Source organism: Geotrypetes seraphini, chromosome 11 (genome assembly GCF_902459505.1).
Source record: "Geotrypetes seraphini chromosome 11, aGeoSer1.1, whole genome shotgun sequence".
Lineage (NCBI taxonomy): Eukaryota > Metazoa > Chordata > Amphibia > Gymnophiona > Dermophiidae > Geotrypetes > Geotrypetes seraphini.
In genome coordinates, this window is record NC_047094.1 from 68,884,009 (window position 1) to 68,910,676 (window position 26,668).

Sequence of the window (26,668 nt, forward strand, 5' to 3'; positions counted from 1 at the left end):
GGATACAGAAATAGATGAGGGACTTGAAAAGAAAGAGGGTGGAGAGAAGATAAAGGGGCAGTACTCGGAAATTAAGGGGGTACTAAACCTAGGTATATGGGTGTTTCAGAAAGAAGCTGGAGGTGGGGGACTAGGAAATACTGAAGTGTGAGAGAAGTTTGTGTGTGGGGTGGCGCAACAACAACGGATAAGTGCAGACTTGTGTCTGAAAGAGAGGTAGACAGAACCCAAAATGGATGGATATATTTGTGTGTGTGTGTGCGGGTCGGGTGCTATAGGTGAAGGGCATAGTACCAAGTGAAATACAGAAGCTGAAAAAGAGATTTATGGATACAGAAAAACATAAAATAATATAGGTGTGTAGTTTAGGGTATAGATATTGATGTAAGAGAATAGAATTTGAAAAAAAGTGTATTTATGAGGGTGAATACAAAAATAAAGGTAAAATACATTTAACAGCTTTAATAGAAGTAGGTGTGAGCAATTGCCCATATCACTTTTTCACATAGTCCCCATGCAAGATGACACATTTGTTGTATCATTAAATTAGTTTCTGCATTCCTGCAGGGAAGATGTTTTTTTCGGCTGCTCCCGAAGCCAGGTGAGCACCGCATCCTTTACTTATCATGCTTTGTCTTTTGCTCTCTGGGTTGCAGTGATGCACCCATGTCTCATCGCCGGTGAAAATTCTCTCCAGAATACTCAGATCTTCTTCATACCTTCTCAGGAACTAGGTCGCAACTTCCACACACTCTTGCTTGTGCAGATTAGTAAGCTGTGTGGAAAACCATCATGTACAGACTTTCCTGTATCCCAAATCATCATACTTTATGGCAAATGCAGATCCACAGCTGATATCCAAATTTGCAGCAGATTGCAGCAGATTGCAGTACACCGTTATCCTTTGGTCTTCTCTATTCAAGGCATCTTCTTATGTGCACAATGTTGATGGGTGACCAGAACGAACTTCCTGCTTTAAACTTTTTTACACATAAACCTTATGTTGATTCATGGTGCTATGTCCATACTGAGTCAATATCCGACTGAATTTCTACAGGTTTCACTCCCTCTCCCCAAATAAAGCTCACTGCTGCACGTTGTTTTTCGATGGTGCAATCTTGCAATAGGATGTCCATGTTTCTGTTCTCGACTAAAGGTTGAGCACTGCACTGTGCGTGGGTGAACTATCCAACAGACAATATTTGAGTACATATATTACTTTTTGCTAGATCTGTTCTAGTTATCGTGTAATTTAACAATTGCCTTTAATTTTTGATTCACCCTCATACACATTTCAAGGAAATAAAGATTTGGCTTATAATTATTTTTAAGGTAAATGATATGAAAGGAAGGAGACAAATATGAAAGTCAGGAAATTACAGGAAAATATAGAAAATTAGGAAAACTCTTAATTTGAAGGGTAGCTGTGCAGGGAGAACAAGAACACCTTGATTTATATTGAAGTGTGCCCTCTAAGGATTTAATATTCAAGACATTGTTAAAGCTAGAGGAAGCATCCTAGAAAATCAGGCTGGTTTCTCAGAAAACATTGTGTTGGAGGCACCTATCTTACTATTGAGATGTTATTTCTTGGGGATGTCTGTATATGGTTTGAGATTCAACATGGTTTCTAATTTCTTACTAGAGCAATCCACATCTTTTCTGTATTTTCCATGTGCTAAATACAGTTTTACTATATGGGCTATTTTGATAGTTTGGTTTGACTACCACTATCCTGGCTTTGTGACTCTTCATCCCGGCTTTGTGACTCTTCATCCCACAGTGTCTGAAACTGTGTGCCCTGGCACAGTGGTGTGCCCCAAAGAAATTCTGGGTGTGATACAAGAAATTCTAGAATTTTACTTTATTTTTTTTTTTTTTTTTATTTATTTATAATTTTCAAATTAACAAATCAAGATACATCTTGTACAGAAAGTGATTACAACAAAAAGAACAAATAGAAACATAATGAATTATATAGAAATCAAATATTTGTATAATCTCTCAAGTCCACCATTTTAATCCATGATGTGAATTAAACATAATTTTAACAAAGAACCATATTATAAAAGATAAGTGGTACGTGGTTAACTGAAATTCCAGGCGCCTTATATCTCAAGCCCTCATTCTTTCCCCTTTTCCAGGCGAGACATGGAGAGAAGGGCCGTTAACTGATTTGGTTCAAAGAAAACATATTTTTGAGAGTTATATTGAACTATACACTTGCAAGGATGTCGAAGATAGAAAGTTCCCCCAAGAGCCAAAACACCAGGTTTTAATAATAAAAACTCTTTTCTACGTCTTTGTGTATCTCTTGCCAAATCTGGGAACATCTGAATCTTTAAATCAAGAAACTTTTTCTCTTTATTTTTAAAGAATAATCTCAAAAGCCAATTCTTATCTAGCGTAATAGCCAGGGTAACAATCAATGTAGCAGGTATTGCTATTTCTTTATCAGATAGTTCAAGTAAAGCAGATACATCAATTGGTCCCTGCATTTTTTCTTGAAGATCCTTATTTTTACTAGGCAAATAATAGACCTGGGTGAAAGGAGGCAATGAATCTTCCGATACTTCCAATATCTCCAGCAAATACCTTTTTAACATTTCTCTTGGAGTCACTGTTGAAATTCGTGGAAAATTAATCAATCTTAAGTTATTATTCCTGGAGAAATTTTCAAATGTCTCAATCTTCCTTCTTAAATTTATATTTACTTTATTTTTAAAAATTCCCTTCATAAGTATACAACAGAATAGATGATACGTATGCAAGAGTGTCAGTGTTATGAGCGTCTGTGTGTGTGTAAGAATACAACTTCTCATAAAAACATCATTCTTTGATGTGATTGGTCCTTGAAAACTAACGGCAACTAATTTTAGCTTTATTTTTATTTGTTATGAATTAGTTATCCTAACTTGAGCAACAAAGCAATCAAGGCTTTGTTACCATTTGGATCTTTTTATCTTTGCGAACTTGGATTTTCAGCTCTCACAGAAATTAAATTGGAAAAAAAATAGAACGACTGAAGATGGATGATGAAATGCATGTTTGCTTGTCAACTATTGAACCACGTTTCCAGCTAATTTGCACTCAAAAACAAGCTCATCCATCGCGTTGATTAGCAATTCTATTCTATCAACTTTAGTTTCACCGTTATTACAATTACCCATACATAGGGGTCCTTTTATCAAGCTGCGGTAGGGGTTTAACGCGCATAATACCGTGCGTTAAACCGCCTGCTGCGCTAGCCGCTAACGCCTGCATTGAGCAGGTGTTAGTTTTTTAGCCGGCCGCGGGGGTTAGCGCGTGATGAAATGTCCGATGCGCTAACCGTGCTAGCGTGGCTTGATAAAAGAAGCCCATAGCTTAAAGAACTTTAAATAAATAACTCTCAATTTTAATTTTTTGTTGGTTTTGCAATTTTATAATTTCAATTATAATGTGCCGCAAAAAATATTTGCTTCGTATAGTGTGCCGGAGCTAAAAATGTTTTGAGAGTCATTTGGCCTCATCCGCTGGATCTTTTATTTTAAGACAAAATGAGGATATGGTAAATAGAATCTCATGTAAGAAAAGCTATATTATGTTTGGTGCTAAAATACCATCTAGTAGAGAGAGAAATTGTGGCCAGGCATCTTCTTTGGAGAACAAAGGAATTGGAAAAAAAGAAATTAATTTCCTCTTCTACTATGAAAATATAAAAATATCAAAGAAGCATCTTTCCAGAACTGACAAAAAAAAATCAGATTTCCCACAAAAACTGAGCATGAAAAAAAAATCTGTATAATCTTATATAATCTAGGGGAGACAGGAAACAACTATAACAGAAAAGATCTGCTCGGTCAGTCGATTCAGCAAGGTGGCCAGAGTTGAATCTGGCACGCTGTACAGGTTCTACTACTTCATTACTCTCTCCCTGCCAATTTTGGAACACAGATGTAGAAATCTGCCCAGCACCAGTTCTACTTCCCATCTAGTAGAGTTGTTGTTGAAGCCCATTCCAGCCTTGATACTGATCTGTCTTTGCCATTTATGGGACCTAGACTATAGAAGTCTTCCTGGCTTTGGTCTTACTTCCCAGCTTCTGAAGCTGCCATTAAAGCTTACTCCAGTTATGAGATAGTTTAAGTTTTGCTTAATTGTTTCCATTCTTTTTTCTGTGTAGCGTTCCTTTGTATTTATTCCGTATATTCTCACACCATTTTTGTCGTCGCAGCCTCTCGCAGGAGAGCAGTTCATATTTACACTCTGCCTATTTGAATACACTCTGAGGTGGAGGTCAATAAACATTAGCAATAATAAAACCAAATATTGAGATAAAACAAGGCAAACAATCATTATCCCCAAAACAGAGTAGACAGATCAAAGTACTCTGACCAGGCATATCAGATCTGTTGAAATAATGTTCAGCCTGAATACTTAATGCAACTATAAAAACAACAAAGTTTTCAATCATCTTCCAAATAGGACAATGTAAGACATTTAGGGCTCCTTTTACGAAGGTGCGCTAGTGTTTTTAGAGTACGCACAAGATTAGCGCACTAGCCGAAAAACTACTGCCTGCTTAAAAGGAGGCGGTAGCGGCTAGCCCATGCGGCATTTTAGCGTGCGCCCCTTTGTAAAAGGAGCCCTTAGTCTTTTCTGCCTGTAAGCTATTCTATAAAACAAAGTAGCAGCACCTTAAAAAAAATGCACAATTTAGTCCTTACTGAAGGTGGTCAAGGGGATATCGCTGTGCAGAGCACACAGAAGATATCAAAATATGCAACTGAAGTAAAGATCTCAAATGAAAATGACAGTCGAGAGAAACTTGTACCTAATTCAATAATCGATTGATAACTAGTGAAACTCATATGAGGAATAACACCAACACACGCAGCTGCATTCTGCATCAGTTGTAGTACTTCAAGGAAGGCCACTGGATGGATGAAATAAGTGGCATTATAGTAATCAAAGCTAGGAGAAAATAGTACTGGAACACTGCAAAAATCAGAAGCATCGAAAAACCATTTCAAATGATGTATACTTCTCCCTCCATATTTGCAGGGGTTATGGGCAGAGACAGCCTGCGAATATGGAGAAAATGCGAATAACTATTTCTGTGTACTTGCCCAGACTCTGCTCAGCTTTGCACTCTTCGCCACCCGCCTCAGTGATCCGTGCCACGCTTTCTCTTTTTCTTGTCTCGGTGGTGCCTGCCAGCAGCTGTTTAAAAATCTGAGAACTGTTTCTAATTTCCCCTTGTGCCGCGGAAGGGGAGAAAGGGAGGGATGAAGCTTCGTTGTTTGTCGTGCATGCCTTAGCCCTGTTCCAGGAGAAACCCGCTTCACCGTACGCACGCTGCACTCCAGGAGCCGATGCGGGCTTTTTGGACATAGCCAATCAGAGACGGAGAACCAGGGCCAGAAAGGGCGTGATGACACTTGATTGGCAGCCACCCTACCCAATAAGATGTCAGCACTCCGGGACTAACTCTGCGACAGGAAGGAAGAGAGAAGGATGAAAGGCTTGTCCTATTGAGAGAGGGGAAAACTTGACTGACTGCACGAGTGCTCTGTCAAGATGCAAGAGGATTTCCCTCACCCTCCTGCACTGAAAAAGAGGCGACGGGAGAAACCTGTCCATCAAACGGGTTACCACGGCGAAGGGTGTGGTGCCAGGGACAGCTGCTGGCCAATTAGAAGAGGTACTTGACAATCGGAGCTTTCTGCAAGCCAAAGGCAAGATGAACAGCGTGCCGTCCAACAGCCAGTTCAGGGAAAAGTAAGTTTATTGCAGTGGGCATGGGACCGGGGCAGGGGAAAGCCATCAAAACAAAACCGCGAATAATTGAAATCGCGAGTGTAGAAACTGCGAATACGGAGGGAGGAGTGTAGTATGTAATATTAGAAATTTACAAATGTGGTTTCAAGGTAATTGTGATTTTAAGAACTACCCTGAATAAAAAAAAACTTAAGATGTTTAGGGGAGCAGAAAATTTGTCTTAACAGCAAACTATCAGAGGCCCTTTCTATTAACTAAGGGCTCCTTTTTATTAAGCTATGGTAGAGGTTTCTACTTTGATCCGGAGAGGTAACTGCTCCGACACTCATAGGAATTCTATGAGCTTCGGAGCAGTTACCTTGCTGGGCCGCGGTAGAAACCTCTACTGCGGCTTAGTAAAACCCAGCATAAGAGTGTTTCAATTTTAGATGTCTTGCCTCTGCCCCAGAGAGAAGAGTTAGAGAGTGGTGACACATCTACCTTAGTCCAGCTTTTATAAAGCTGTGTTAGAGATTTTTAGTGCGGGCTGGGTGCTCCAACGCTCATAGAATATCTATGAGCGTCAGAGCAGTTACCTTGCAGCCCATGCTAAAAATCTCTAGTGCAGCTTGATAAAAGAAGAGGTTAATTTGCTCAGTAGTAGTAGCTGTCCTGCTGAGTGAGTTGTTAAGAGAGGTCTGCTCTAATAAGGCACTGCTGTTCCAGTGCTGGCAGAATTTGTCCTTTCTGCTGGAGGATATGTGTGTATTGCTTGGTTGTGCCACAGCTGAGCTGTAGTTGTAGCACTGGTTGTTGGCACATTTACGAGATTTTTTTTGTATAAATCTGTGCACACAGCTTCTGTCTGTATTTTCTTTAGTACCAATGTTTATTACTGTACAGATTTGTTAATTTTTGTACAGTGCACAGAACGAGCATGATTCTGTTTAGGATGCCCGTTCTCAGCAGCCGCCTAAGCGGCTTTTGAGAATTGCACACGGACGTCCTATACAGAATCGCATCTGTTCTAATGTCTAACCCCACCTAACCACCGGCGTCCATGTTGCAAGTGCCATTTAGAGAATCGCTTTGCTGCTGAGCTGATCATGGCAAGGGAATCTCCCTGCTGAGATCAAGTTTCAAGTTTATTAAGTGTTGATATACCGCTTTTACAAACCAAAGCGGTTTACATCTTTACAATGTTTAAAAAAATAGTTAAAAATCAGGGGAATGACAAACAAAACTAACTATAGAGACAAAAATAAAACGAGGGGAGAAAAGGGTAAGGATACAATATTAAAAATAAAAGAAAGAGGTACAGGGAAAAACAGGAAAGGGGTTGGCTGGAGCAAGCATCTTTACTGATTTAATAGTAAATTTTTTTTCCCCTGTTATCAATCGTAGATCTCATAAGCGTATTTAAAGAGAAAAGTTTTATGTTTAAGTTTAAAGTTTATTTAAATTAGCTCAGCGGCAGCAGCAGGGAACCCCACTGTAAGTCGGCTGGAAGGAGGGATGCCCACTCCCTCCTGCCACCACACCCCAAACACCTCCCCCCCCACTGTACCCGGTGGGAGGGATGCCCAATCCCTCCAGCCGGCAACCCCAACCTCCCCGGCAGGAGGGATGCCTACTCCTACATGTTGTCCTCCTCCCAGTACCTTTATAAGCAAGGCTGGCTGAAGTAATGCCTGGCCGGCAGGCCTGCCTCTTCAAAATGGTGGTCCTTCCTGGTGCATCCTGGGATGTACTGGGGAGGGGCCTAAGGCCTTGATTGACCCAGATACCTAAAGCCCCTCCCATAGGATGCACTGGGGGTAGCCTAAGACTCCGATTGCCCAGATTCCTAAGGCCACTTCCGGGTAAAATCACACCTAGCTCTAGAGATCAGTTATTGTGGGAGAGATTGTGCAAATCAGGTTCCTAAAGTACATAGGAACCTGATTTGCACAATCTCTCCCACAATAACTGATCTCTAGAGCTGTTAATCAATAGATTTTAACTATGTTAATTCTACTCAATCTGTAACATTTCTAATCATTGTAAACCACATAGAGAACTTCACGGTCCTGCGGTATATAAACTGTTATTATTATTAGGCACCTCTCTGCACCCACGACAGGCGCCTACAGTGTAGTAAGCCTGCCTTGGGTTTGGGGTTTTTTTGTTTTTTTTCAGAAAACGTGTGTCCCAATTGGCTGGTTAGACACCGTTAGGATGCTTACTGCCGCCTACAATCGGGATGTCGTTTATAGAATTTGGCCCAGTATGTTTGTCATGCTGTTAACTTTACGTAGATTATATCCTTTCATTGATAGTTCAAGGTGTTATATTTCAGGTATAATAGGTATTGGGATCTGTAGTGTTTTTCCTCACAAATGAATATAAATCAACAGTTACTTCTATGCTTGCATCAATGAGAGACTTTTTTTCCCCTATTTGTGTCTTACCTGTTGCTCTTCTATTACCAGAATGCTGCTTTTATTTGCTTCCTTTGTTGAGAGAATAGATAGGGTTAAAGATCACAAAGGGTGCACCATATACCAAGGGCATACTCTCTTTATTCAGTCACCTTTTCAACTTGGAAAATAGTTCAAATTGCAGGATAACTTAGAATTATTTTTTAAATTATTTTGAAACAGTTTTACAAGTATAAACACTTGTTTAAGGAAAAATAACCCACCCCCAAAGGATGTTTTCACAGAAATAAAGTAAAAGAAAAATCACGATGGTATGGTTTATTAATCTTGCTATACCGCTTGTTCATTTACTGGTCCAAGCGGTTTACAAAAATATAATCAAAAACAAATAAAAGAACTCCATTGTTAAATAGGATAGACCTCACCCATACATACAACAAGCACCCAAGATAACATTAACTCCTAAATAAAGCAATAATATCATACCTAGATTTCACAGGACTGCTGACTGAGGACTCCAAAATCCATTTAAAAAACATGAATTAGTTCAGATTGAATTGAGTCTTGTCTAAATTCTTCATTTAAAAAACATGAATTAGTTCAGATTGAATTGAGTCTTGTCTAAATTCTTCATTTAAAAAACATGAATTAGTTCAGATTGAATTGAGTCTTGTCTAAATTCTTCATTTAAAAAACATGAATTAGTTCAGATTGAATTGAGTCTTGTCTAAATTCTTCATTTAAAAAACATGAATTAGTTCAGATTGAATTGAGTCTTGTCTAAATTCTTCTTTTAAAAAAACTGTTTTTTTAACATAATTTTTAAAAGATTTGAATTTTTCTTCTAATAACAACTCTTCGGGGCAGATGATTCCATAGGTTTGGTGCTGCAAAATAGAATGCTTTATTTCGCCTGGACTCCCACCTAGCTCTATTCATAGAAACTAAACTAAACTAAACCTTGGGTTTGTATACCGCATCATCTCTACATTCGCAAAGCTCAACACGGTTAACAAGGGTTAGGGTAGAAAGGAACTCCAGTGAAAGGAAAAGACAAAATGAAGAGAAAATTTAGGACAGAGTAACCAGAGAGAGAGGAAGAGTTACATTTTTTAAAATAACCAGGTTTTCAGATGTTTACGGAAGATTTGGAGGGAGCTCAAATTCCTAAGAGGGGAGGTAAGATTGTTCCAGAGCTCAGTGATTCTGAAAGGGAGGGAGGAACCTAGTTTTCCTACAAGGGAAACCTTGTAGGAAACCTTGTAGGCCTTTTCGAGAGGGAAAGGAAAGTTTCAGTTTTTGGGTAGATCTGGTGGAATTGGGGTTAGAGGAATTCCAAGAAAGATGAATAAAATGTGGGAGAATGCCGTGTAGGATCTTGAATGTAAGGCAGGCACATTTGAAGTGGACTCTGGAGATTATCGGGAGCCAATGGAGCTTGGACAAAAATGGTGAGACGTGGTCGAATTTGCTTTTTGGGAAGATAAGCTTAGCAGCGGCATTTTGAATCCACTGGAGTCCTTTGAAGGTTTTTCTTTGTTAGGCTTAGATAGATAGAGTTGCAATAGTCCAGTCTGGAAAGGATGGTGGATTGGACAAGGACGGCAAAGTGTTTTTGATGGAAACAGGTTCTCACTTTCCTTAGCATGTGAAGGCTGAAGAAACATTTTTTTATTAGGGAGTTGAGATGATCGTTGAAGGAAAATGTAGAGTCAATGATGACTCCCAGAATTTTACTTGAGTATTCAAGATGCATGGTGGGGCCAGGGGACAGTGGATGGAGGTGGGCAGTTGGTCCAGTTTTGGGCCGAGCCAGAGAAGTTTTGTTTTGGATTCGTTCAGTTTCATCTGCACAGTGTGGGCCCAGGAATTGATGTTCATATACCATGAGGATATGTTCGCAGAGAGGTTGGTGAGGTTCCGGTCGGTCTCGAGGAGACAAAGATGTCATCTGCGTAAGTGTAAGTGTATTCAATTGGGGAGAGATGGAGGAGTTTAAGGGAGGACAATGTAAAATTGTTGAAGAGGATAGGAGAGAGAGGTGAGCCTTGTGGGACTCCACATATCGGGTTCCAGGGGAGGAAGAAGTGCCCTTCATGTTGACTGTGTAGGAGCGGGAGCGTAAGAACTTTGAGAACCATGTCAATGACTGTGGAGTTAATGCCTATCTCGGTGAGTTGGTAAATTAGGGAGTACTAACCTATTATCTTGAATAGATCTCAAAGTTGTATATTGGCGAATAAGGAATAATCCCTTCTCTTCTGAATCACAGGTCTTTGGAATGACCTTACTACCCCGCTGCGGAACCTGGGCTCCCTCCAAATTATTCCGCAAGCAACTGAAAAACCTGGCTTTTCACTAAAATGTAATTCTATCCCCCCCTTACTCTTCTCTTCTATATATAAGTTCATGTAAACCTTTTTTTTTACCTTCTCTTCCTATATTTTGAGTTCTTGTATACCGTTGCCGAGCTCCACATCCGTGGAGATGATGCGGTATATAAACTTAAGGTTTTAGTTTAGTATTAGTTTAGTTTAGAATTATAAGAGAATGCAAATAGTCAGGCTGTAAAGAATAAAAAATTTGATGTGCAAGGATTAAAGCTTAAATCCAAATTCTATAAGTAAACAGGTAACCAATGATATTGCAGATAAAGGGGGGTGTAACCCTATCAAACTTTTTCTTAAACCCCAAAACATTTATAGCATTTTTTTTGTATAATTTGTAATATTTTCAGATTCCTTTTTGATGATCCCAAGTATACGATGTTACAATAATCTAACTTTGAGATTTTTGAAGCATTTATCTGCCGTCATGTTTTCTATAAAGAGAAAATGGTTACTGTGGGTGGGCAGATTAGATGGGCCATTTGGCCTTTATTTGCCATCATGTTTCTATATTTCTATTACTTCATTATTTAATGTAACTGAGTTGAACTCCAAATTGGTTTGATGCACCCGGTTTATAAAATTAAGTTTGTTTAGTTCCCCTGAAATTAATCCCCTTATTGTCCTCAATGCTCATCTGGTGAATCCACCCAAATTCCAAGTTTATCTAAAACTTTCTACCAATGGAATTTTCTTTCCAAAAATTTTGACTTTCAAATTGGGTTGTAAATAATGTCCTGTGATTCAACAAGACACACATTCCTCAATACTGAGAAGTAATCTGTAGTCAGATAACCATTGAACAATTGCTACAAGATCTTTTTTCACTGGATTCAAATCTAGGCAAACTGGATCGATTTTAGCAACTAGTAAGATGTCATCAGCATAGCAGTGTACTCTAAAGCCTAACTTCTGAATCAAAGAGATTAATGGCGCTAGAAAGATGTTAAATAATATAGTAGAGAGAGCAGATCCTTGGGGAGCTCCATAAGATAATTGATACTGCTTTGAGATTGATGTCTTTCCTTTTACTAACCCCCTTTTATCAAGCCGCACTAGCTAAAACCCAAGTGACCTGTTTCTAATCCTTTGGGCAGCTCAGCATTTTGCTCATGTGGCTTGATAGAAGAAGAGATAAAGAAACAAATTATTCATTAAATTTTTCCCTGTTTTAGACCACAGATTATTTGGGGAAACGAAAAAAAACCCCGAGGAGGGCACTAGAAGAAAAAATTAGACAAAAGGCCTGGCCTGTAACCTGCAAATCTAATATACAATCATTCCTTCTATTGATGTTCCATGTCCTTTAGTTATTTTCTTTAATCATCCAAAATGATCTCAGTTTGTTCAGGTGCAACCCCCCCCATCCCCATATTTAACACCTAAATACCAAACCAAGTACTTAGAAGGAAAAGCTACTAGGAATGAAGCCCTCAAAGATTTAGGGCTCCTTTTACAAAGGCGTGCTAAACCTCTTGAGCAGGAGGCAGTTTTTCGGCCAGCGCGGGGGTTAGCGTGTGATAAAAGTCGCGCTCGATAAACCTGCTAGCACGGCTTTGTAAAAGGAGCCCCTAGTCTCGCCTCCTATTCAAAACCTCTTTCCTCCTCACTTGAGTAGAACTTTTTACATTGGGGTAGGTCCAGAGTCTTTGACCACAAAATAACATTTGTGAATGCTTATGATAGTCTCATAACTGCATAAAGTCCTGTTCAAATATGAATGATACAAGCAATGTAGCTCTTGTAGATCTGATAGTGAATCTTCCAAAACTGCAGACAAGTCCTTAATATCTAAAGTTTCTTTTTCTTAATTAACTTTAAATTGTTCCTTCTCTTTCCCTTGTCCTCCACCCCACCCCAGGTCCAACTTCTCTCCCTTCAGACTATTGCCCCACCATCTCTTCTCCCCTAGTTTCTGGCCATCATCTCTCTGTCATCTGTTTCTGGCCCTATATGCTCTCTCCCCACATTCAAATCTAGCACTTCTTTTAATACCCTCCTCCCCATCTGTACTTTAAAAAAAAAGTCCAGGAGGCTTCCTCAGCCCAGTATGTTCTCCCCTTCTCTCTCCCCGATTGCACCATCTCTTTCCCTCTCTCAGACACCCAATTATCCTTTCTATTATCTCTCTCCACCTCTGCATCTCTTTCCATTCAATCCTCTATCTTCTATCTTATGGCTCATGCTCCCATCTTTCCCTTCATTCTGACTCCTTCACTACTGCCTCCAGCCCTCTCTGCCTTCTCCTGAAGGGCTACTCGCTGCTGGTGTCTGTAACTCCCAGTTCCTAAGCCCGTTGATTTTAAAGATTATTTTAGCACAGGAGAAGAGCTTGGATCTTTATGAGACTGGAGAAGAGAGAGCTTAGTCCCGAACCCTCAAATCTATGAGCTGTACAGAAGGAGAGGGAGGGAGGGAAGATGGTGGGGAGAATGAATGAACGCACCGCCCTTTGGGACTAGAAACCACTGGATGGGCTTCTCTCTGCAAGACGTATGCATACGCTTGAGGGTGTTTACCGTCTTGCTGGGTGCCTCGGTGATGCGGTGTTTACCATCTTGCCGGCTCCCTCCTACATCTTCCTGCAGTGTTCACTGAAAGCTGCAGGCAGCAGCTTTCATGAGCCTCCTGCAGCTGATCTGGAAGCATTCCTCTGACTTCGCGACGTCAGAGGGTAACACTTCTGGGTCCATCCGCAAGAGGCACATAGGATCCACTGCCCGCGGCTTTCAGCGAACACTGCAGGGAAGATGGAGGAGGGAGACCGGCAAGACAAAAAACACCACATCGACCTCTAGCATGAGAGGGGCCGCACAAAAATACTTCATTGGGGCCGCGGGTTGGACACCCCTGCCTTATATCATTTCATGAAAAATGTCAGAAAAGACCTGTACATCTTATAGCCCTCTCTGACATTTATCTAGGACATAAAGAAAAACAACATATTAAAACCTCCCAACCCAATTATCTTTAAAAGTCCTTCACCCTCAGGAGTCCCTCCTCCCCTCTTTCTAGTGCAATAGGTATGTCAGGGTTGATGAAAATTGGTAGGATCTTTCTACAATGGTCCTACATCTACCAATTGTCCTACCATATCAGAAATGTCAAAATTAAAAAGCTAAATAGTTCACAGCTTGCCATCAGCTGAATGCGGCAGGGGAATCCCCCGATCAACTGAACTAGCAGGACTTCTCAAAACGAGGAATCGGGGATCTCCTGGTGTGTGGGGAAGTCAGGAGGGGGTTGAATAGGGGTGTTGGGAATATTGAGGGTGTGGGAGACATCGGGCTCCATGAAAGGGGGCTGGGGGATCGGTGGGTGGGAGGGAGGGAGAGAAGAATGTGGATCGCCCTACCAGTTCAGCGTGATTGTAGCAGGGGAATCAGTTTTTGACTTCTCCTTCCTCAGTGGCGTGTGCTGCCCTTCAGTTTTTTCCTTCTGCATGCTTGGAGTAAGGTGTGTTTTATATCTGTTCTGTTTAAAAACTTTTTATTTTCTGGTTTTTATTCAATCAAATTTTGGAGCTTTGGTGCTCCAGAATTCCCAGTAATTTCTGGAGTAAACTCTGCCTGGGAGAAGTAGACTTGAGGGTCTGCAGCTGGCAGGCCAATCCCTCTGTGGTACCTGTTATGTTAGCCAGTCTGCTTATTATTTTAGGAGTTTGGGGACTGTTCCCCTTGAAGCTAGCTCACCTGCTGATTTTTTTTCAGGAGCTTGAGCGTAGGCTGATTTGGCACCTGTAGTGGTCCTGGTGGGGGACTTTCAGGGTGCCGGCTGTGTGTCTCCTTCCCTCTTCAGTTGTGCAGTTTGGTGGTGGTCCAGCCTTGTCTTGCTCTGGCTGGCAGCCTGAAGATTCAGCTTTTGGGAGCTGAGCAGTTTTGTTCTCCAGGTCCAACTACACATATGAGCAGAAGTAAGCTAAGGCACAGTGCGTACAGACTGTTATAGTCTGTGGAAAAATTGGCGGGGGGGAGGGTCTGAAAACTGATATTTTTTGGAAGTTTTCAAGGTTATTCTGAGGATCTCCTTCCTCCAAAAACCCCTTTTTAGCATTTTGGAATTTAGTTTGCCCATTTTCAGCCGTTATTTGTCACAAAACACTGTTGCAGTGGCTATCTTGGATTTCCTGATTTTATTTTAAAGTCCTTCATCTACCTCAAAATCCATCTTTTGATCTTAAAATTGATGGTAATGGACTCCTCAGACCCTTTTACCTCCATATCATGCCATTTATGCGCTGGATAGTTCACTGAGGAGCATCCATGTGTCATAGTGTCATGGAACAGTTGTGGGGTGAGGCTTAGCCCCCCTTGAGGTCTCTAGGGGCCGGGGAGCAACCAGGGATCATGGCTGTGGGTAAAAAATCCCTTTCAAAATCCTGGGACTGTGTTTTGGTGAAACACTTGGGAGTCTCAAGTGGAAAGCTTATCTAAGCTGCCAAGATTCTCCTGCACTGCCTGAGATACCCCAGAGGCTGCGCAAGGGGATTTTTCCCTTGTTGAGAGTGTTCCCCCCCTGAACAGGGGACTGTTTTATGACACATAGGGCCATGGCTCTCTGTCTTTACTGACAGAGAGTGAGGCTTCATTCTTGCGAGACTTGAAGCCCCAGCTAGGGACTTGTAGTCAGGAGGCAGTGGTAGCACTTGATCTGTGCGCCACCTGTTCAAGTCCACAGCATTGCGGGAGATTATTATAGAATCATTAAGGGAACTAAATCTAGAATTGTGTCCACCTCTACTGCACAGTGGTTCAATCATGAGTGGTGTGAGGTCTCAGCCTACAACCTTTGTCTGGCATCCTGGCATTCATATCCTAGTCACAGAGCTTTGGGATGCTCCTGAAGGTCCCTTAAAGGGACCATGTCTAGGTTATATCCAATGACTCATGAATGTCAGTAATTGTTTGCACAGTCCAAAGTGGACTCCCTGGTGGCCAGGTGATTAAACTACCTTCTTGCCTAGTGAGGGAGGCGTAGTTATGAAGGATGCGCAGGATCACAGAGTGAACATAAGAATTTGCCGCTGCTGGATCAGACCAGTGGTCCATCGTGCCCAGCAGTCCGCTCACACGGTAGCCCTCTGGTCAAAGACCAGCACCCTAACAGACTAGCCCTACCTGCGTAAGTTCTGGTTCAGCAGGAACTTGTCTAACTTTGGCTTGAATCCCTGGAGAGTATTTTCCCCTATCACAGACTCCGGAAGAGTGTTCCAGTTTTCTACCACTCTCTGGGTGAAGAAGAACTTCCTTAAGTTCATATGGAATCTATCCCTTTCAGTTTTAGAGAGTGCCCTCTCGTTCTCTCCTACCTTGGAGAGGCTGAACAACCTGTCCTTATCTATTAAGTCTATTCCTTCAGTACCTTGAATGTTTCGATCATGTCCCCTCTCAATCGCCTCTGTTCAAGGGAGAAGAGGTCCAGTTTCTGTAATCTTTCACTGTCTGGCAACTCCTCCAGCCCCTTAACCATCTTAGTTGCTCTTCTCTGGACCCTTTCGAGTAGTACCGTGTCTTTCTTCATGTACGGCAACCAGTGCTGGACGCAGTACTCCAGGTGAGGGCACACCATGGCCCGGTACAGCGGCATGATAACCTTCTCTGATCTGTTCGTGATCCCCTTCTTTATCATTCCTAGCATTCTGTTTGCCCTTTTCGCCGCTGCGCACATTGCGCGGATGGCTTCATCGACTTGTCGATCAGAACTCCCAAGTCTCTTTCCTGGGAGGTCTCTCCAAGTACCGTCCCGGACATCCTGTATTCGTGCATGAGATTTTTGTTACCGACATGCTTGACTTACACTTATCCACGTTGAACCTCATCTGCCATGTTTGATGCCCATTCCTCGAGCCTGATTATGTCACGTTGCAGATCTTCGCAATCCCTCTGTGTCTTCACTACTCTGAATAATTCTTAAGAGAATTAAAGCAGCTGCAGTGGCCTTATTTGTGGCACATGCCTGCCATACCAATTTCTGTCAGACTCCCTCAGGAGATGCTGACCCTTTCACCTTGCTTATAGTAGTAGGGGTGGATTATACAGCTGATGCACTATATGATATCAGAGTTATGAGTAGAGTCTGTTTATTTTATCTCATAAGAATATAAGAACATAAGAATAGCCTTACTGGGTCAGACCAATGGTCCATCTAGCCCAGTAGCTTGTCCTCACGGTGGCCAATCCGGGTCACTAGTACCTGGCAAAAGCCAAAAAAATAGCAAACATTACATGCTATTGATCCAGGGCAAGCAGTGGCTTCCCCATATCTGTCTCAATAACAGACTATGGACTTTTACTCCTGGAAATTGTCCAAACCTTTTAAAAACCAGCTACTTTAATCACTCTTACCACAAACCTCTGGCAGCGTGTTCCAGAGTTTAACTATTCTTTGAGTGAAAAACTATTCTTCTTCCCATTGGTTTTAAAAATATTTCCCCTGTAACTTCGTCGAGTGTCCCCTAGTCTTTGTCATTTTTGACAAAGTAAAAAATCGATCCACTTGTATCCGTTCTACAATACTCAGGATTTTGTAGACTTCAATCATATCTTCCCTCAGCCGTCTCTTTTTCAAGCTGAAGAGCCTTAACCTTTTTAGTGTTTCCTAATATGAAAGGAGTTCCAACCCCTTTATTATCTTGGTTGTTCTTCTTTGAATCTTTTCTAGTTCCGCTATATCTTTCTTGAGATAAGGTGACCAGAATTGAATGCAATACTCCAGTTGAGGTCGCACCATGGAGCAATACAGAGGCGTTATAACATTCTTAGTCTTGTTAACCATCCCTTTTAAAATAATTCCTAGCTTTTTTAGCTGTTGCTGCACATTGGGTAAAAGGTTTCATTGTATTGTCTACATTGACACTCACTAGTCCAGAATGACACGCGTATTTACAAGAAAGGTTATCCCAGGACAAGCAGGCAGGCATATTCTCACAGATGGGCGACGTCATCCATGCAGCCCCGGTATGGATGTGCAAAAGTGTACTGTCACTTTAACTTCTTTAGAAGTCTCAAGACTGCCTGTACCGTACATGTGCGTGTGCCTTTCCTACCTGATGTCAGCTCATGGAACCATCAGTCTTCCGTGGAGCTAAGAAGTTGTGTTTTGGAGTGTCTCTAAGTGCGTGGTTTTCTAATTTTTTTTCTTGCCTTCCCATCATTGCTTATATCTAACTACAGGCCAATAGCAAGTATTCCTTTTCTCATTAGATAATGGAGGGATTTGTGTATTCACATTTGCTTAATTATTTAGAATAATACTCTTTTACATTCATCTCTATCAGGCTTTCGTCCTCTTTATAGTACAGAGACAGTTTTAGCATTCCTTTTAGACTATTTGTATAATCTGTTTAGTCAAGGTGTAGGGCATTGATATTACAATTTGACCTGAGCAGTGCATTTGATCTTGTTGAATCACTGATCAATTAGATGTTTGGATGCTTTGGGCATTTCTGGAATGTGCTTAAATAGTTTTCAGGGGGTTTTGCATTTTTGTTACCTACGAGATTCGATTTAGAAATGTATTTTTTAACAAATGAACTAATTCTTGTGGAGTTCCCTCAGTGATTTGTCTCTCTCCTCTCTCTTCAATGTCTAACTTGTCATCTCTGGACCATAGGTTATCTAAGTTAAGTGTGGCATTTTACACAGGATTGGCTCAAAGAATTTTTATATCGTCAGCTTGAGACACCATTGAATGAACATATTTTTTAGACTCTGAGCTGATGATACAAAAATTCTTTGAGCCAGTCCTGCTTGCTTCAGTTCCGGAGAAAGCTGACTCAAGACTGGCGAAATGGGCACCGTCGAGATTGGACTAACAAAACATTTTTGAAGTTTGGAGGCTCTTTATTTCTTAGCTGTTTTCTTGAATCATTGAATAGTCAATGTGCATTTGATTATACTCCAGAAAATCTTCATTCACTACACACAAAAGGATGCATTGAATCTACAGTAGTGGATGAAGACAGTTTCATAGGTTTTTGAAAAATTATTTAAAAATTTATTTAAAAATCAATAATACACTCAAAATAGGGTGTTTGATTATGAGGTTTTTTACAGGATCAATGATTGAAATCTGGCACTAAGGGCTCCTTTTACAAAGGTGCGTTAGGGCCTTAATGTGCGGAATAGCGCATGCTAGCCGCTACCGCCTCCTCTTGAGCAGGCGGTAGTTTTTCGGGTAGTGCACTATAGTGTGGGCTAATCCAGTGCGTGCGCTTAAAACACAAGCGCACCTTTGTAAAAGGAGCCCTGTCCCTCCTCTACCCCAATCTCCATTCACTAGCCCTCACAACCAAGGACCTCTCTCACAGTGAATAAATAAATTCCATCTCTCTGCTCCAGTATCAGCTATTTTTTTTTTCTTATTTTATTTATACATTTTAAATTTAAATTCCATTCGTTACAGTAACCCAGAGTAAATTATAACATATATGAAGAAAACGTAAAATTATGAATTCTCAAATCCACACCATTCAATTAAATCAATTACCACATAAACTACCTTAAGTAATAACATTTTAACTCTTAGAACTCAAAAGAACATTTTGAAAGAAACAAAAGGTAAGAGATAAGGAGATCTCTACTTATGAGGATAATTAAATTAATCAATGAAAAGACCTAGCGTGTGTCTATAATCATCAGAACTTTATATATTCAATACTGTCCTCAATTTTGAGTGAAGTTCTTAGCATCCAAAAAGGTACGAAGTTGCTCAGGAACAAAAAAGACATATTTAGTCCCAGACTATCTAATCAGACATATTACATGGGTAACTTAGAAGGAAAGTAGCTCCCAAGCTTCTAACTTCATACCTCATTCTCAGAAATAATTTTCTACACTCTTGTGTTGTCTTAACCATGTCTGGGAAAATCCATATTTTTTTACCCAAAAAAAGATTTTGAGAAGAACGAAAAAATAATTTCATTATTACATTGAGGTCTTGCTCGAAGACAAAGGATATGAGCAAAGTGCTCCAATATTCAATTTCTTCTTGAGAGCTCTCCAAAAGTTGTGTTCAAATCAAGTGGTTATGATCTATCAGCTTGATTAAGTTCAGAGGACGAATCCCTTTTTCTCGTAAGATAATATATTCGGATGATTGGAGGAATCGCTTCCGGGGTAAATTTGAGTTTCTCTATCAAGTACTTTTTAAACATATCTAAGGGTGTCATTGCAACTGCTTTAGGAAAATGTAATATTCTTAAATTGAGTCTTCTATTGAAGTTCTCAATTTGTTCCATTTTTCACTGAAGAATTATTTTTCCCTAGCAAAATTACCAGAAATACTCTACAGCGGGGCAATTTCTTTATCAATCTGTACAAACTTCGCATTTGTTTCTACCTTTATATTTTGTACTGATGCTGACAGATTGTCCAATTTACTCAGATAGTTGAGACTTCAGTTTCCAATTTTTGGAGTATCATCCAAATATTGTCTAGTGTTACCTTTGAGGAGCCGATAGCCTAGGTTCCTCGCTTGCTTGATGTCTCATCATCTTGGTCCTCGAGAGGCTCCCCACTGCATGAGCGCGTCTGGCACTTCTGGTCATCGGCATGCACGTTCTCTGCGTCTCCCTCCGCTGGGCAAGGTGGCGATCGGACAGCTGGAGGGGAAAGAGATATTTCAAATCCCAAAGCTCCGGAGGCTGCTCCCTCCGGTGCAAATGTCGGGGTCACCACTCCTGAAACTGACAGAGAGCTGGCCAAGAAGCGTTTCATCGTGGCTTGTCAGGAAGTGGAGGGTCCACCCGGAGAAAGCCCTTATGTTTAGTATGTGGCATAATAGATTCTCAGGCAGGATAAAGATCAGCAAACTGCCGGTAAGAATGAAAGTTCTATAAGGAAACTTAAAAGTAACGGCAAAGCGCTCCCTCTGTCTGCTACCACAGTGTTTTTCAACCTTTTTACACCTATGGACCGGCAGAAATAAAAGAATTATTCTGTGGTCCGGCATTGGTCTGTGGACCGGCGGTTGAAGAACACTGGGCTAAGTTATGGGCCAGACCCCGCCCATCTCTACCCAATCTCCACCCCAGGACACCGCCCCCATAATAGTACTAATTGCACCTTGCACGTTCCCGTGCCTCATCTGGAAGCCTTCCCTCTGACGTTGCAATGTCAGAGAGAAGGCTTCCGGTTTAGGCGCATGATGCCCATAGGAGCCACTGCCCGTGGCTTTGTGCACTGAATCAGTTAGGAAGAGGGAGCTGGCTCGATTGCACCGTGGACCGGCGGTTGAAGAACACTATTTTGGGCCTGATGCCATGTGCTGGCCCTGTGGATCAGCAGGAAATTTCTGTGGACCGGCACTGGTCCATGGACCCGGTGGTTGAAGAACACTGTGCTACCATACCATCACCATCTTGTTTCTCACAGTATCAGCTATTATTGATGCTTCCAGGAAACCGTCCATACAGCACTGTTACTAATTCAAGTGGACCCGCTTCACCCTATGGTGTAATCAGCACTCTTTATTTCCAGATACGTGTCCCCTGTCATCAGTATTGAACTACTTCTTACATCTATCAAACTCTGGTCTAAAGACCACTTCGGTGAGCTTGCACCTCAGTGCCATCAGTGCTTTTCACATTCCTTTTCACAATAAATCCCTGGCTACACACCCACTGGTTTCCAGATTTGTGAAAGGACTGTTACACGCTAAACACCCAGTCAAGCTTGGGACCTCAATGTTATACTTTCCACTCTCATGAAGCCACCATTTGACCCACTGGCATCTTCATCCCTCAAATATCTTATATGGAAAATAGTCTTCCTAATTTGCATCACTTCAACTTAATGAGTTAGTGAGCGTCAAGTACTGGTTTCAGATTCACTTTTCTTGTCATCAACAGCAGATGAATCCAGAGACTGGTGGGATTATATTCTTTAACCAGTAGGTGGAGATAGAGAGCTATATTGGATGCACAGCCTCCTGGCCATTCAGTATGCTCTATCTCCAGCAGGCTGATGGATGTGTTCCTGGATTCAGGTGGATTTTAAGCCAGGCCTGGCTATTTAGAAGGAGGGGTGTCTGGCAGAATGCTGCCAGCTTTGGAGGTTACACCTGGGCCCCCCATCTCCCTACCTCACCCTCTGGGATGGATGTACCTGTTCATCGCAGGCCCATACCCTTATCGGACAGTATGGACTTTCTCCTTTCCCAAATTTAAAAAAAACCCAAACTCTCAGGAGAGTTGGTATAACTACCAACGTATGGAAGCAGAGGTCGTGGCTCCTACCCGAGGCTCTCATACTACCTTTGCCATGTCTTTTGTAAGTATCCTTTTTACCAGCTTGGTTGGTTTTTAAACGTCCATGGTTTCTCAGTTTTCTTTTCCAGTCTGGGTGTCTATCTCTGGCTACTCTCAGGAACTGTGGCTGTGGGCGCGCACTGACAGAGCAGCTTTTAAAAAATAAGATTTATTTTACCTCAAGGATCTGGACCAAGACATTCTATTGATGTTGTGTTATAAAGTAGCTTCCTGGCTGCTGTGGGTTTGCTGTGCTGCTGTCATGTAGCTATGTCTGTGGGTTTCAGTCATTGACACCAGTGCCTTAAGTTGAGTGATGTCCTTTTGAGCATGGGAAGCAGGAGTCTTGATTATCCTTCATTTCTGAGACCAGCCCTTGACACCTAAGAATTTTACATCCTTTGGCTTTGGATCTGGCTCCTCATGGGACTTTTCTCCATGGGGCTGGGGATGCAGGTCCGAGGACTTACCCTAACATAGGTTCTTCCTTTTATTCAGATCCCACCCTGTGGTTTCAGCCCTAATCCCTGAATCGGGGGGGGGGGGGGAGGGAGGGGAACTAGGGTGTATCGTTGTTCCCTGGGGTTCACTCCTTTGTTCTCTGCTTTCCCTTCTGGTACGGTTGTTTGCAGTCCAGTTCTATAATGGGTGTTATTTGTAAATAGTTGGGAGGGAGGCAGAGGCCCAAGGGGCTTTGATTATCTCAGCTGTACGGCTCTTTAGCAGGAATAGCTCCCTTTCACCTCAGCAAGGGTTTTGGAGTTTGGGTGCTTGGACATATCACCCAGTTGCGGCTTTTTAGGGGCAGGGAGCCCTCTCCAGTTCCTGATTTTCCTCTGCCATTTTGCTACACTATGGGTCCTGACCCAAAGGCAGGGGATGCATTGGATGCACCGTTTGGGTTTCATGGGCTTGGGTGGCCTTGCCCTGTATTTCAGGTCAGCTGTAAGGGGTTCAACTGGCTGGTTTGGGGGGGTTCTTTTGCCCTCAGTTTTCCTGACCATGTAGGGTATCAGGCATCTGCAGGAGTGCCCACTTAGACTGTCTCTTCAGCCAGGTGAGTTTTTAGACATTTTTCTGGCTCTGGCCACGGCACCTTGGCATTTTTTTCTCTCCCTTATATTGCTACACATGATTCAGTGTGTGTGTGTCTTAGGCATCTGGATGGCTCCTTCAAGATTTCCAGTGCTCCCTTCCTTAGGTGCTTCAGGAGATGAACAATGGGTTACTGATTAGGATAAGGTTCCTGTTCCACCAGCTTTCTTAGGAATTTCTGGAATCTAGTTCTTCGTCCTTTGAGAGGACTCAGCTGGTGGAGAAGGGAGACTAGATTTGACCTTGTCTCTCTTGTAGCACTCTGTAAGTTCGCCTCTTTTGAGGGTTCGGTTGGCATTGAAAGGGCTCTTCTTTAGGTGGTGAGCCAGCGCTTTGTGTTTAGATGCTCAAGACCCTGCAACCTTGCATAGGGGAGGGGGTATGTGATGCTGTTTTGCCTTTTCCTGTAATGTCAGTGCTTTGCCATGGACTAGGAGCATTGCTGGACATAGCAAATTCATTCAGCAACAGTTTTTTCTTTGCCTCATTTGATTCACGATGATCTGGGGCTCTGCAGTCATTCTGTTTGTGGGGGGCCACTGCAGCTGTGGTTTCCGCCGCATATTGCTCTCAGGCACTGATTGCTCCTGCTCTCAGGTGTTCTGAGGGTTAGCCTCTGTCTAATCGGGGATACATCCACTTTGTGAATTTGTATCTCCTTAGATGGATGCTGCAGAGCATCAATTGGAAGTGGAGGATTTCACAATATCTTGGTTGTTGTTCTCTAGGTGTCCACAGTGGTAGTCTGTGTGTGGGTCTACTTAGGACATGGCCGTCAGTAAGTTGGGACTGTAGAGTGGGGTTTATTTCCCTCCCTATGTTAGGACTGCTTTGCTACATTCCACTAGTCTGGATTCATCTGCTGTTGATGACAAGGAAGGAAAAATTATGTCCTTACCTGATAATTTTCTTTCCTTTAGTCAAAGCAGATGAATCCAGAGCCCCACCCTGTTTCATCTTTTGTCACTCTTGAGCGCGTTTCGGGCATATTTTTCTCCGGTGGTTGCTTTTTCAGTTTTTGAGTTTTGTTTTTCTTCATTTATCATACGTGTGGGAAAGGAGTTTACTGAGTTTATTCAGATGCTCTGAGATGACCTATACTGAATGGCATAGTTGAGGAGAACTCGGTGCTCTCTATCTCCACCTTCTGGTTGATGGGATGTAATCCCACTAGTCTCTGGATTCATCTGCTGTGACTAAAGGAAAGAAAATTTTCAGGTAAGGACATAATTTTTCCTTAAACCACATTCTATCATGACAGAGTTGTCCTTCATATTCATTCCAAATTCCTACCAAAGATAATTTTGGAATTCCATCTCAACCAATATGTAGTTCTGTCTGTCTTTCCAAGACCACATTCCCATCCTGGTGAAGCTGCATTCCACAAGTTGGACTGTAAATGTGCTTAGCTTGCTACCTAGATTGAACGAAGCCTCATAGAGCCTCTACTCAGCTATTCCTCTCATCTGATCTTAACAGGTTGGGAACTCCAGTTTCCAAGAGAACAATTTCTCTTGGTAACTGGACTGTATCTCCTTCTGCTATGCTTGAGCTGGGCTACCGCTGGAATGTCGAGTCACAGCACACAGTTAGAGCAACGGCAGCCTCAGTTGCTTTTCTCCATTCCACTCCTATTGAGGACATTTCTAAAGCAGCCATCTGGTGCTCAATACATACTTTCACATCCCATTACTGTCTGTAGATTCATTCCAGACAGGATAGTCGGTTCAGCAAAGCAGTTCTACAAAATTTAATCTCTGTTTAAGTGCCAACTTCCTCCAACTGTGAGAATACGCTGTCTGCTTATCCTGGGATAAAGCACAGTTACTTACCTGTGATGGGTGTTATCCAGGGAAAGCAGGCAGATATTCTCACAAAGCTCCCACCCCTTCTAATTGAGTTCTTAGCTTTTTTATTGAACTGATGGTCCCGCGAGCTGATGTCGGGCAGGAAGGCACTCACGCATGCATGGTACAGGCAGTCTCAAGACTTCTAAAGGAAGTTAAAATAACAATACACTTTTGCTCTGTCCGTACTGGGGCTCTGTGGATGATGTCGCCCATCTATGTGAATATCTGCCTGCTGCCCCTGGATAACACCTGTTACAGGTAAGTAACTGTACTTTATCGAGGTAAGAACCTAATCTTTAGAGTTTCCTGGGTAAACTTCCCAGAACTTTCAAAACTTGACTTCATGTTCTTGGTGGTGATGACTGCATGTAATATTCCCAAATGTTCAGAAATGTTTTCCTACACTGTAAAGGCCTCTCGAAGTTCCATTAGACACATGGCATGAAACCATTTCTAACATTCCCAGTAGGGAGGCAAAATCACTTGTGTCCATGCCCTGAGAATACATTCTAGCACTATCACTCTAACTTTCTGGACCAACAACCTCTTTCCTTTTCCCAGCACCTCCAGACTTCATTCCCTCCTTAACACCTCAGGACTGATATTTAATGTTTTTGTCCCAAAATATTTAAATTACAAATGATAGATCCCCAGAAAGATCTTATTGGGGGGCAGTGCCACAATACATGTTTCAAATGTTTAGTCAGGGTATACTTAAGGCATTGGGGAGATGATTGACAGCCCACTCTGGTAATAATCAAGTTTAGTAATATAATAATTTTGAACTGACCTGCCTATCCAAATCTATATATAAAATAACTATAATCACGTGGTTGGTGCCTAAGCTGTTCAAAACTGATCAAATAGCAAGGTTTTTTTAATGCTTCTTGAACCTGCATTAATGATGAACCTGCCTTGATGAGCTTTTTAATGTGTTGACTTCTCATCCCAACAGGAGACAGCGGTAAGGTGTCCACAGTGGTAGCGACACCAGGACAGGGTCCTGACCGCCCACAGGAGGTATCTTACACAGATATCAAGGTGATTGGAAATGGCTCATTTGGAGTGGTATACCAGGCCCGGCTGGTGGACTCTGGGGAGCTGGTTGCTATTAAAAAAGTGCTGCAGGACAAGCGCTTCAAGGTGAGGTCTACAAGAGATATATTGGGTATGCATGGACATGTGATAGGGGGCTGCTTGGCTGGTTCCAAATCATGGCACATATTGTTAACCTAATAAAGAGACCATCTGCACTTAAATATATTTTTTAATACTGATAGAATGAGATATCAAAGAATTTGATTGTGTAGAGTCCTATTTGTATTTTGCTTCCATTTAAATAATGTTTTTAACAGTATTCCACACAAAAGGCTCATTGGTAGACTGAGCAGCCCCTTTTACAAAACAGCGTTAGCGAGTGCTGTGTAGCAAAAGCACCAAAGCCCTTTAAATCTCTATGGGCTTCGGGACTATCAGCCATAGGCAACAGGAGTAGTGGCAAATGGTGATTGCTTCAGGGACGGGGTGTGTTTTTAAAGTACCTTTTTTCCAAGATCAGTTCTGGGTCTTTTTGTGTGATGTAGGAAAGGCTTGACTTTCAGATCATATGGAGATCTGCAACAGAATGAACAGTCTAGATCAGTGGTCTCAAACTCAAACCCTTTGCAGGGCCACATTTTGGATTTTTAGCTACTTGGTGGGCCACAGAAAAAAATAGTTAATGTCTTATTAAAGAAATGACAACTTTGCATGAGGTAAGTACCTACAAATCCAAAATGTGGATTATCTGAAATCTGAAATTATCAGAAGCAATTAAGCAGTGCAATATGCAGAAAGTGAAAAACTATCAAAGTATCAACTGCAAGAGACAAGATTTTGTACCAACTATTTTGAAGCCCTCGGTATTATAAAGAACTAGTCTTTAAG

The 26,668-nt window shown here is 41.8% G+C and overlaps 1 protein-coding gene across 1 annotated transcript in view; it reads left to right on the plus strand.

The window, feature by feature from the left end:
• The window catches only part of GSK3A (glycogen synthase kinase 3 alpha), a 164,751-nt gene that overhangs the window by 664 nt on the left and 137,419 nt on the right, over positions 1-26,668 (plus strand). The window contains exon 2 of the mRNA XM_033914413.1: positions 25,698-25,885. Within this exon, the coding sequence (XP_033770304.1) occupies positions 25,698-25,885 (188 nt within the window). The remainder of the gene's footprint in view (positions 1-25,697; positions 25,886-26,668) is intronic.